This window comes from Aspergillus wentii, assembly GCF_001890725.1.
Source record: "Aspergillus wentii DTO 134E9 unplaced genomic scaffold ASPWEscaffold_4, whole genome shotgun sequence".
NCBI lineage: Eukaryota > Fungi > Ascomycota > Eurotiomycetes > Eurotiales > Aspergillaceae > Aspergillus > Aspergillus wentii.
In genome coordinates this window covers 1,769,103-1,780,932 of record NW_024467835.1, presented here as the reverse complement: position 1 = coordinate 1,780,932, position 11,830 = coordinate 1,769,103, and the positions used below count along the sequence as shown (strand labels likewise).

Below are 11,830 nucleotides of genomic sequence, written 5' to 3'. Positions count from 1 at the left end.
ATAGCAAAACCAGATTGAAATCACATATATGCCTTGGGGTATCCCACCAGGATTAAAACAGCTGCAGAACAAAATACACAAGGAGAACAGGAGTGGACTCAAACACAGGCACAAAGCAAAACGCACATTCAACGCAGCAAAGTGTCGATGATTGGAAACAGCAGAAAGATCTAGTCTTGGAATGAAGCAGTCTTGGGACGGGTATTGTAGACCACGCTTCGTTTGGCAAACAAATGGAAAAATAAAAAGAACAAAGGCAAAGAAGGTCGAAGGTAGGAGTCGAATAAAGAAATAGAATCAGCCCACGTATAATTATGCGTCCAGCACATCGTGAGCTATTGGCCCTGACTTATCAAGGCCGATTGGCTGTCATTCAAATAATGCATACAGCGGTCAAGCTGTATAGGTAAGGTATCTCTGATATATACCATGTAATCAAACAACTTCAAGCCAGCCAACCTGGGCCCGCTTATATGGTTGCTGAGTTTGGCTTTCGCCGGTGAACCCATTGGGATAACATCCCATCAAGTTGACTGGTCATCTCCTTCAATCTCTTACTCTCTTCCTTGAAAAGGCTACCTGTAATTGGATGCTCGGGACCAGCAGGAGGAACATTAGACTTGTCATGGACGATAATGAACAGATCTCGAATATCATTGTCATCATCCAGGTACGACCGCAAGCTAGCATCACTCCATGTTGGGGTGTTGGCGGAGATGTTGTCCAAAGATTCACGGTTTGCCTCGGTGACTTTGATTTCATTCACATCGCCAAATGGAGACATTGGTGGGGAAGCTGGAGATTCAGAGCGTCCACCTGGAGATGAGAGATCCATGGCCAGTCCAGGTGCTCCGGAGTTATGAGTTTCGAGAGGTGAGACATCGATGGGTGATTCCAGACTTCGGCCTTGGTGTTCCATTCTCGGCTTTGGCTGGAATCTCTGGGGCGGAGATGTCACAGAGTGTTGGGTGGGAGTCACTCGATCAAACGGACCTGGTCGCTGTCCACCGTTATTGGATCCGGTTGGCGACGCCAATGCGTTGATAAAGGCAGAAGATGACTCCTTGACAGGGCTAGTAGGGCTAGTCGGACTGGTCGGACCAGTAGGGGACGAGATCGTCTCCCGCACATCATCCGATAACCTTGTGCTAACCTGGTGAAGTTCATCCGCTTCTTCTGGCACCACTTGTCGAATGGATCGATCTGCCCTCCCTTTGGATGTTGGTGCTGCTTCGTCATTACCCATATCACGCTTGGTAGGGGACATGGCTCCTGGAGGCTGTTTCTGCAATTTGCCGCTTTGCTTTTGGGGTCCTGGAATTTTAGTTGACCGAGATTCTGGCGATGATACTGATTCTGACGAGGTTTTGGGTTGTGGCGAAGACCGAGAGTTCTCTCCTGAGACCTTTTCTGGTTCCTCGACCTCCTCCTCGGCTGTTTTGCTCTTCTTGTCTTTCCTCTTGAACAGTCCACTAAGCATCCCCGGTTTCTTATCCTTCCGCTTCTTGTCCTCTTTGAGTTTGTCGTTGGCACTGAGGGCCTTGTCGATAGCCTCAAAACTAATGCGCTCCTTTTCCTGGGGACATCAGCATCCATTTTCTCAAGTAAACACGGATGATTCATACCTCTTTGGCTTCGGCGTTTGAACTTTCATCGCGAAGGAGATTAGGAGTCAGAGATATCTTCTTCGTCTCAACGGAGTCATCCTTGAAGAAAGAGTCCGTATTTCGCACAGTACCATTTCTGGACCTGCTGGGTGTATTTTCTGTGGAGTAATAAGTATACACTTCGTTTCGTACAGATAGAGATGGGGCCATTACCTTCCAACTCGTTCAGCTCCTCACTAGAGCGTTGTTTCTCAGGGCTTGCTCGATCGGATTCCCCTGCCTCGTGCTGATCTTCCGGTTCCTCGGCACCCTTCTCCCGTTGCGGTTTTGGTCTCAGAGGCTCAACCACAATGTCTTCATTCTGGCCGTCTTGTAAATCGACATCATCTCTTTCAATTGTCTCTTCATCATCATCGAAAAAGTCGCCATCTTCCAATTCTTCATCGGTAGAATACTCAACATCCGACGCTTCGATATAAGTCGGGGCCGTGAAAGCGACTGTTTTTGCGTTTCTCCGGCGCATTGCTTTCTTGAGCGGGTTCTTGGACTTTTCGGAATTGTCACCGAGCATCGTCGCAGAAAGCTAAACGTCTTAGATGCCACCTTGGAAGAAGATAGGGTTACCTACATCAACATTTCTATGCTTGTTCAGTCTGGCCAGTCTTTCGGTGGGGGTCTCGATGTGCTCGGCGGGCAAATATCCTGTTTTGTGTTAGAAATTCCTAGAAATTTTGGAACAAAACTTACCAATACTACCATCCTTCACAATTCGCACAAGCCACCAGTAACTATTGCTGTCGTCCAGCAGGACCATGGTATCTCCTTTCGCTGCGTTGGCCTGTCCTTCGACAGTTGCAACGAAATTGTGAAGGGCATAAACGAACTCAAAGTCGATGTCTTCTGTTCACCGTCAGCGATTGTGGTTTGATGATTAACACCGCCCATATACGGGAATGAGCGCGCTGGGTACGACATCGCAGCGGAAGGAATCTGTGGCCAAAAGTCCAGAGAACAGGACGCCAGGGGTATTACACACCATCATCAATCGACGGGGAGCTTGAGATCTTATCCATCATATCATCGTCCATGAGATCATCGCCCTCCACGTCAGCAAGATCGCCATCTTCTGACGAACCCCCCGTGTCACTTCGGTGATTTCCATCTATATCCTCCGTATCATGATATATATCGATCCTATCGCCGTACTCTTCATCTTCGTCAAAGTCGGGTCCGTGCGATATCTCAGCGCTCGAATCTCGGACCGCATGGCGAATAGATTGCTCTTGGTGGGGGGCGAGGCCTCCTTCTACAGGGGCTGGGTTTATATTTTGATTCGTATGATCTTTAGCCGAGGGGGCATGCTGATCTTGGAGGTCAATAGTGTCTGTTCTTGCGCGTTAATACCTGGGCGAAACTGTTTTGAACCACCTGCATCCACAAGGTCCACATACCAGCTCGAACGATTTGAGGTCTTGTCATATTTGTAACTCGTTAGGATGATCGTGATATGGGCGAATTTGAAAGCAGTGCGTAGTTCGGGGATAAAGAGCGACTCATAGGCACGTGGAGGTCAAACGACAAGGGCGAGACAATAACACAAGGGAGTTTGGCGTTTGACTCGGAAGGCGTAACGGTGGAGAGGGACAAGATAAAAAGGAACGAACTGTCAATTTAGAAATTCAAGGAGAGGCCGTGGACCTTTTACGGGTTGTCGCGAAAGAATGGAAATGCCACGAGCAACAATGGCGGGGAGGACCTCGTTCAAGTTAATTGTACCTGTGTCGGAGGACAATTTCGGGCACGAGATAAAAGGACTACTTCCAGAGCAATATTTGAAACAAAAACAGAAATAGAATTGAAACAGCAATAATAAAAAGCAACAAAAGGCCAAGGCTTGTCAAAGCAAAGGATGGTGCCTGCAACCGTGTTAAATAACCTGAAGGACCCGATGAGTTCCCCAGACTTCGAGACAGCCAAAAGGAGGTCTCCAGTGTCTCCAAAACAAGCGCCCCTTGCGCGCGGCTATCCGAAGGCCCCTGAAAGGCTAACGCCAAGGATCTTGGACAAGATAAGATTAGCGTGTTTACCCAAATCCCTCTAGGGTTTAGGGCCCAGGGCCAGGGTCGAAGGATCAGGTGATCAACGGTCGCCCCACTGCAGAGCTTATGTGGTGCCACTCATCTAACTGGATTTAGTAATCCGATCGACACTGCTTCCCCGCTGCTCGCTTCCCGTGTCATGTGTTCCGAGATCTCCCGATGCGTCAAGGTTCGTTTTCGTCCCTTCTCTGGGACTGACGTTTTTCCCTCTTCCTAGTCTCCAGAGTTCTTTTCTTCCAGATTTTTTCTCTGGATTCGTTTCCCTTTCGAGTTTAGAAGAACCAAAACCAACTTGCACTCTATTTTAACATAATCTTTGACCTCTGGTGACTGCCTTCCAGTCACCACCCAACCTACCCACCTACATACAACCCACTTTACCAGCATCGTTGGCGTCCACCATTTACGTACTTGCATCTGATCACGACAAAATTATTCAGCACTAGAGGCAGAAGAGCGATAAACTTGAATGTGGGCCTTGAATCGTCTTGCATTTGCTTCGGGGCCTAGACTGTGCCCTCTCTGAAGAGCATGGCTCACATCGAGAGGAACGGATTGGCTGGCCTGAGGATTGAGACATCGTTCGAAAAAACACAAAGAGACCGCTGGCGAGATGAAAATGGAGGCAGGAGGGCGATGGATGGTGGAGATGCTATCGAGGGCGACCGTACCAACATCTTTCACGATTATGACGCACGCCGTTGCGGTACTGATGAAGACCACAGTGTTATGAATGATCTACACTCAGCGACCCCTCCCATCTCCGTACCCCGTCATAGTGATCCTCCGAGGCAAGAAGATGTCAGTTATCCACATAAACCAGAAGACGTTCAGGCGTCTCCCCTTGACAGCTTTGTTCAAAACCGTCGACCCTCGATCAGCTTCGACCCTAACGTCACGCTTGACTCTGGTCGACAACGTGCATTGGAGGAACCACTGTCGAGGGGTGATCCGAAGAATCGTCCACAAAGGTTTCAAACAAGAAGCTCTGGGCTGAGAAATGCTTTGTCTCAGGAAGATGATGGTCACAGTACCAGACAGACGAGCTGGGGCTCTAGCCCTAAACGGATCCAGAGCCTGCGAGGGTTTCCAACTGGCAATTCCCGTACGGGGTTCCTATCCAGCCCTCCTGAGGATGACATGAATATGAACCCTGAAATCGACCACCCTACCTCATTGACATCTGTATCGACTGCATCTCCTGTCGTTGATGAACCTCGAACACCCCCGGAAAGCTGCTCGAGAGAGACGCTCTCGCCCTTTTGCATGACATCTCCTCTGCAAAATTTCGCTTCACTGGACGATCGCAGCTCTTGGTCTAGTAGCGTTATTACACCTTTTGGAAGCAAACCTCGCGGCTTAGACCGATCAACTAGCCTTCGAACCTCCACGCGGCCAGGCTCTCGCCGATCTACTGTTTCAAGCGGCAAGTCTCCGGCTAGCATGTTTTTGTCAATGTGGAGTGCACGTGAGGAATCTGTACCGCAACCTGATGAAGAGGGACAGATGGTAGGGACCGAATATGTCCTCGGAAAGCAAATAGGCTTTGGGGGCTTCAGTACAGTGAAGGAAGCGTATAAGGTCGAGGAACATGGTGAACCGAAACGACTGGCCGTCAAGATCGTTAGGAAACAAGTGTCTGGGAAGAATGAGAAGGAAAACGATGAAGTTCAGGCGGAATTTGACCACGAAGTTCGAGTTTGGCGGTATCTAAGCCACCCGAATGTCCTAACACTGGATGCTGTCTACGAAACGGACTATGCTACTTTCTGCTTCACCAAATTAGCAATTGGTGGCACTCTTTTCGATCTCGTTCGCCAAAATCGCCGTGGTATCGACATCGGGGACGCAAAGAAATACACCTACCAGTTAGCGTGTGCCTTGCGGTATCTACACGAAGATGCGCAAGTGGTCCACAGAGATATCAAACTCGAGAATTGCCTCTTGGATCCCGTCCAATCCCCGGATGGCATGAAGTCATCCAATCTTGTACTCTGCGATTTTGGAATGGCAGAATGGGTGGGCGCTGATAATGGTGCCGACTCCCCCGATCCGTATGACGATGCTGCAGACCGTCCCCCTCTCAAAACCATCGGACCCGCCGACTCGAGTACCAGTGTTGCAGGAAGCTTGGAATATGCTTCCCCCGAGTTACTTCAAGCCACCGCTGATTGCGTCATCAGTCCTGCTGTTGATATATGGGCATTCGGTGTAATTCTGTTTTCTGTGGTTGTTGGGTCTCGGCCGTTCCAAGATTCTTTCACTCCACGGGTCCATTCTAACATCCTCTCTGGGAACTGGAACCAGAATGCTGTCTTAGGCGAAACACAAGACCAGCAGCTTCGACAAGATCGAGGGGACGCGCTTGAGGTAATCAAAGGCTGCCTTGAGATGGATGTTGACAACCGGTGGACCATTCGCGACATTTTATCATCGCGTTGGTTGCAAGGCTTCTCGGAGTGTATGGAAGAAAATGCAGCTGATAATGCTTGGAAGCTTTGAAAAGGCGGAAGCCAACCTTATACAATCGTGGGGGGATTAATTTTTCACGATCCTCTAGTCCCCTCATTTCTTACCCTTCAACGGGATTGTTTACAATAATATGGGGGGCTAAGATGAACATTATGATTTCGCATTTGACGATTATGATGATGGTGATGATGCTCTAGCGTGCTTATGATATGTCAATCGCTGGTGTTGCTTATGTATCATCTATGATACCCTCGTTTTTGTTTTTGTGTTTCTTGTCTTATGATTCATGGCGTTTTCTAGCAAGTTTTCGGGTTTTTCTTCTTGTCTTTTTTTTTTTTTTTTTTTTTTTTGGTGGTTTATACATTTAGCACTCGGGGGACAAACGGAATAGGCGGGATATATCAGTCTGGTATGGTACCCTGGGATGATAACATAACGGAATATTCGGCGAGGCAGACATGGCGTTCAACCGGTGCTAGCTTTCATGTTTGTCTTCTCGATTCTTTATATCTATGTACCTATATATCTGGATGGTGACTATGCTCATATTGCAAATTTTTTGCACTTTGTTCTTTCTCTATTTGTTATGGGGTTATGATTTATCTTAATACTTCATGTATCTTAATTAACGATGGACAACAAATTGATACATCCTGTTTATCTTCGCCAGAATTGTACAAAATTTCCTTTCCCAGGAATATACGGAGCAAAATAGCCTCTTCGGACTTCATATAATCAAACAGGATATGTGTCATAACCGAAACAGTCTATTTTCAGATTCATCCAATTGAGGCCTATTCCACGAATATAAGGCGTAATATTTATACATGTACTTAACAAAACAAGACGAGAAAAAGGGGGGGAAAGGAGGCTATGAGGGAATACAAAAGATACAAAGAGGCATCTCACTACCAAAGTCTGTTCTCGGGGAGGACCTTCTCCTTCTTGACGCCCGCAGCCGACTTCCTCTCTACCGGAGAGCGGAAGAACAAACTGGGTCCCTCCATAGGCTTGAGCAGGTGGCTCAAGTAGCCCCTGTGAGCAGGGTCACGGTAGTATTCGATATCGCGACGCTTGCTGGGGTCGGGAAGACGGTAGCGGAAGCCCATCTCCTTCATGACCTTGGACTCGGTGAGGTCCTGGACACCATCGACCTCATTGAGAGCCTCGCTGCCGCTCTTATCAGTCCACGCCATGGAGACAAACGGGTGCATTTCTCTCTTCATGATGCGCTCAATCGCGGTGCGGGTGTAGAATCGGGTAGTCACGGAGCCACCGGCGGCTTCGACGGCGGCGATGGCGGAGGCGGAGGCGCGCGAAACGACGAGATGGATGGGCTGCTTCAGGACGTTCTCTGCGCCGCGGCCGAGAACCTTGACGCCCTCCTTGGTCTGGTGGATGCAGCGCGACTGGCCCAGTTCGCGGATGGTGATGGGACGGGCAGGGTCGATGCGGCCTTGGTCGATCCATTCCTGGATGCGGTCCAGATTCACGGGGGCGAAGTCAACAGAGTGGCTGAAGTACAATTAGCTTCTTCTTGTTCTTCCTTATCCAATCAATTGGATCCCAATTGACACCAATGCCAGAAGATACAAACATACACGTTCTTTTCACCATACGTGCCATGCACGATAATATCAGGGGTCTGACCACCATTAAACCTCGCCGGCACCTTTCCATGCTGCTTCTGACCCTTATGACCACGACCGGAAGTCTTACCCTTCCCGGACGCGGGACCACGACCTCTTCTGATCCTCTTATGGTATGCTCCGGGGTTATCGGAGAGCGAGGCTAGGATGTGAGCATTGCGGCTTTGCTGCTGGAGCTGGGGCAGCAAGAACGAAAGAGGCGAAGGGGCCTGAGCCGGTTTCGAGAGAAGCGACTGCCACTGAAGGGTCAGTCCTGGGAGCCTGGGAGGCATGGTGGGCGTTTTGTGCTGGACGGAGGTGGTGTTGGTGTAGTCGGAGTTCCGGGCAATAGTAATACGGACAAAGATCCTTTCGTTTGATGCGGACGGATCGGAGGAATATCGGGCCGGGAGGAAGTCACGTTGTCTGTTGCTTTCTACTGGCGTTGTCGAGATTCGAAATATCAGATAATTCAAAAATGATTCAAAAGACATTAAGCTATATGTGTTATACTTTATTCTTTTTCTATATATCATATTGATATATGAGTGTACAGGTATGTTTGTTCTCAATGCTAGCCAACATGCGTACGGATTATATCGTGGAAACCAACAACATAATTAGAAAACCAATTGATCCCTATGCATAAAGATATGATAATCAGAGTAAATATGTCTTAAACCAGACAGTCGCCCAGGAATTTTTTTCTGTTATATCAATAACTAAAAGCATATATGCACTTTCCTTCGACAGGCACTCCAACTTAGGGCAATAAGACAGCACAGGCTCACCGCTTCATATATACTGACAAAACAGCCAAAGGCGGTGGATATCCCTCTATGGTGTTTCTATTCCAAATACCAGACTTCTACTGCTACAAAAAAGCTTGCGTTGAATGGAATAATTGTTGTTAAGTAATATTGACAGGTAGAACTTCCTCGGGGAAATTCTCATGCGATTGTATCATTCTCACGAGACCATTTTGGTCCAATCCAGTGTCCACCCGGATCGAAGGTAACTAACGCCTAATAATCATGCAAATGCATACATAGATGGACAGAAGTAGGAGAAAAAAAATACATGAATGGTGCGCCAAACCCATGCTAAATGTGAGGCAAGTACAAGAGTAAGAAAATGGAAGACACAATATTTCCCACCCATAGTTCAGACCGAGAGCCAAAGAAAAAAGAATACAAGATAAGAACAACCATCTATGGTAGTAGAACGCCATGGTAATGCCGAGTCGTAATCGAATTTAATGCTGTACAAGAGGTGATGAAAATAAAAGTAAAGGCATCCTTGTCGTCTAAACGGTCGTGAAAGTGTAATTCGTAAAATAGCAACGAGACGTTTCTGCTTTCAACCCGAATAGTTCTGAGTAGACTGGTAGAAGGGCTGGACAAATGGTCCTTGTTGCCAAGAGTCCTGGTGGAGATATGGCAGCAGGCCAGTCTTGCGCTCTGCAGCAGTCTTGCCCAATGGCTGATAGTGCATGTGGTCAAAGGGAACACTTCGCTGCTGCTGGAGAGAAGTCGACGGAGGAGGGATGAGCAGAGTGTTGACGGTTCGGACAGGCCGGTATGGCGAGTTCCGGTTCGCCAGGAAGAAAGACGGCGAAAGGTGCGTCTGAGGTGTGTGAACGGAGTATGCGGATGCAGCCGGCGAGACGGTTGCCGAAGATACTCCGTAAGGGCTGTGGTGTCTCACGGGATCAGGCAGAGACATTGAGTTGTTGTAGAGACCGGCCGAGAGGGGTGGGACCGGAGCGGAAGGTGGCAACTGTTGAGCCCAGTTCGTGGAAGGGTTGTAGGCAGACGACATAGCACGTCCAGCAGAAGGGAGATGAGGGACAGGAGTTGGGATGGTCGGGGCCAGGGTGTTGGTAGAGGTAGGGAAGTTGGGGCGAGGAAGGCGTGAAAGAGAGCCTGGCATCGAAGCGTGAGAGGGAGCAGAGGTGGGAGTCAAGACTGGAGGCAAAGCTGGGATGCTGGGAAGACCAGAAGACGGCGGAAGCGTCGAGGCCGGAGTGGGAATACCATTTGGCAATGCAATCCTCTTGGCCGGGTGCTCCTCAGTTTGTTCATCGCGACTTCTCTTCCGTGAAGCAACTGGGGGTATTTCATTGCCAAGCTGTGGGGGAGCTGTGTAAGTCGAGCCATTGAAAGGCAAATTCCACGGTTGAGGACGGAGAGACTCGGAAGCCGGAGGTGAAGGTAGTTTGGAAAGAGACGACGACTGCATCCGAGGAGCAGGTCCTAGACTCGGCGAGATGCGAAGCACCGGAGTTGTCGGACTCAGATCCTTCTCCTCTGGAACCTGGGACGCCCGGGTGAAGAAGTCGGCGAAAAGTCCCAACTTGACATGCCATTCGGCCCAGTTCTCCTTGGACGCGAAGAGGTTGTATCGAATATTGCTGAGAAATTCCACCTCCATAATGTGTATTTCCTGCACCGAGATCCCCGAGACTTCGGCCCATGTCTTGTTGGTGTATGTGTTATCGTCGAGAAATTTGTTTCCGAGCATCAGAGCAATCGTCATCAATCGGAACTCGCTGCCTTTCTTCCCTCTCACTCCCGGATTAAACTTCTTCAATCTGTAGACGAACATGAGAGCCAACAAAATCACATTCTGGCTCACTTGGGTCGTGGCGAGAATGGAGGAAACCCATTTCTGGAAACCGGGTGCGGGCATCGCTTCGGGGACGAGGTGAGATGTAGGATTCAAGCGTTCTTCAATCGCCTTTAACTTGGCGGTACTTTCGAACCAAAACAGACATGTCATCTAATAAACGAATCAGTATTCCGCCATTCCCCGAGAAACTTGACTGGTGAAATCCTTACCTGCGCAGCAAATTCCGCCAAGTTACCCTTGCTGTTATTGATAGACGTAGGAATCTGCAGTCGAGAGCCCACCGAGCTGGAAGGCTTTTTCTGGCTGGGCTCCGAAGCGGGAGCTTCCTTCACAGGAGCATGGCTCTGGGATTTGGAAGACGGAATTATGGCGGACGAGTGGTCGAAAGTCGGGCGAGAGTTGCTGGGAGCCTTGGAGTAGGGATGAAGAGACATCCCGTCCAGCTTCCCTCCATAGTTGGAATATGGAATTGCGTTGTAGGCCACGCCCGTCATGTCGCTCGGTGGAGTAGGAAGACCGTCCCTGAAGGGAGCAGTCCAATGGTGATCAGAGGTGTGCGGGATAGTCGGGGGCAATTGCTTCTTGGAGCACGCAGTCGAGCCGTCCTCTTGCGAGTAGAGGTGGAAGGCGGGGGTTATCGGACCCAGAGCGGAAGAATAGGGATGCGAAGCCAGAATCGGAGGAGGCATATGGCAGGAGAGATGGGGAGGAGGTTTGAGGCGGATAGAAAAGAAAAGTAAGAGCTTCTTGTAGACACAATTGTCATGGGGGGATTCACATAAGAATCGCCGGAGACTATATTGTGCTATTTCCAAGCTGCAGGCAGCCCACTTTGAGAGTCAATGGGAGGGTGCGGGGAAGAGGGATTGATTTTGATTGATTGAAAAAGAAAAGAAGAAGTAATAGATAGACAAAGGGTGGATTCTATTCGAGTCTGTGAATATAAAGGAAGAGCGGGACTTGGTAGGATAGCAACAGCAGCTCTGGTGAATGTTTGACCATGCCTTGCCTGGTGGAATGAAGGCACTAAAGGGGGGTTGTCAAAGTAGGTTGAAGGAGCCAAGCCAAGGGCAGGCAGGAATCACATAGTCTTATTTGCAGGTAGCAGTAAGAGCAATAGTAGAAACAATGGAGAGGTGAAGCTGGTATGATTGGCAACGACTATTCAAGAAGCTGCAAATGCATATCCAGAAGAGAGAAAAGAAAAGAAAAGAAGAAAAAAAGCAAAGAGGAATAATGTATAATAATAGTCAAGGAGAGTCAAGAGGAAAATAATAACGACCAGGGAGAGAAGATTATCATATAGATCAAAGCCATCTGTAGTAGTAAGTAGTGGTAGTAGTAGAGGAAAATTAAAATAAAATACTAAAATAAAATAATAATTTTTTAAAAA

The 11,830-nt window shown here is 48.7% G+C and overlaps 4 protein-coding genes across 4 annotated transcripts; 1 reads left to right on the top strand and 3 right to left on the bottom strand.

Annotated features, from left to right (window-relative positions):
- Positions 1–76: 76 nt before the first annotated feature.
- ASPWEDRAFT_504966 (SH3 domain-containing protein) lies at positions 77–3,227 on the bottom strand. Its single transcript, XM_040837452.1, has 7 exons — positions 3,059–3,227; positions 2,644–2,991; positions 2,355–2,507; positions 2,236–2,309; positions 1,821–2,190; positions 1,626–1,765; positions 77–1,570 (listed from the first exon to the last, which is right to left on the bottom strand). Exons 1-7 carry the CDS (start codon positions 3,084–3,086, stop codon positions 470–472), a joined length of 2,214 nt encoding a protein of 737 aa, XP_040688976.1. The 5' UTR covers positions 3,087–3,227; the 3' UTR covers positions 77–469.
- Positions 3,228–4,285: 1,058 nt separating this feature from the next.
- ASPWEDRAFT_40502 (serine/threonine-protein kinase) lies at positions 4,286–6,485 on the top strand. Its single transcript, XM_040835330.1, has one exon. It carries the CDS (start codon positions 4,343–4,345, stop codon positions 6,206–6,208), a length of 1,866 nt encoding a protein of 621 aa, XP_040688975.1. The 5' UTR covers positions 4,286–4,342; the 3' UTR covers positions 6,209–6,485.
- A 601-nt stretch (positions 6,486–7,086) lies between these two features.
- Positions 7,087–8,099, bottom strand: ASPWEDRAFT_111027 (mitochondrial 54S ribosomal protein uL15m; the record flags this gene model as incomplete). The annotated part of the gene is made up of 2 exons (XM_040828219.1): positions 7,087–7,693; positions 7,780–8,099. The coding sequence occupies 2 exons, from the start codon at positions 8,097–8,099 to the stop codon at positions 7,087–7,089; spliced, it is 927 nt and encodes a 308-aa protein (XP_040688974.1).
- Positions 8,100–9,165: 1,066 nt separating this feature from the next.
- On the bottom strand, positions 9,166–11,126 carry ASPWEDRAFT_172113 (putative mucin; the record flags this gene model as incomplete). Its single annotated transcript, XM_040830890.1, has 2 exons — positions 9,166–10,587; positions 10,647–11,126. The coding sequence occupies 2 exons, from the start codon at positions 11,124–11,126 to the stop codon at positions 9,166–9,168; spliced, it is 1,902 nt and encodes a 633-aa protein (XP_040688973.1).
- Positions 11,127–11,830: the final 704 nt, after the last annotated feature.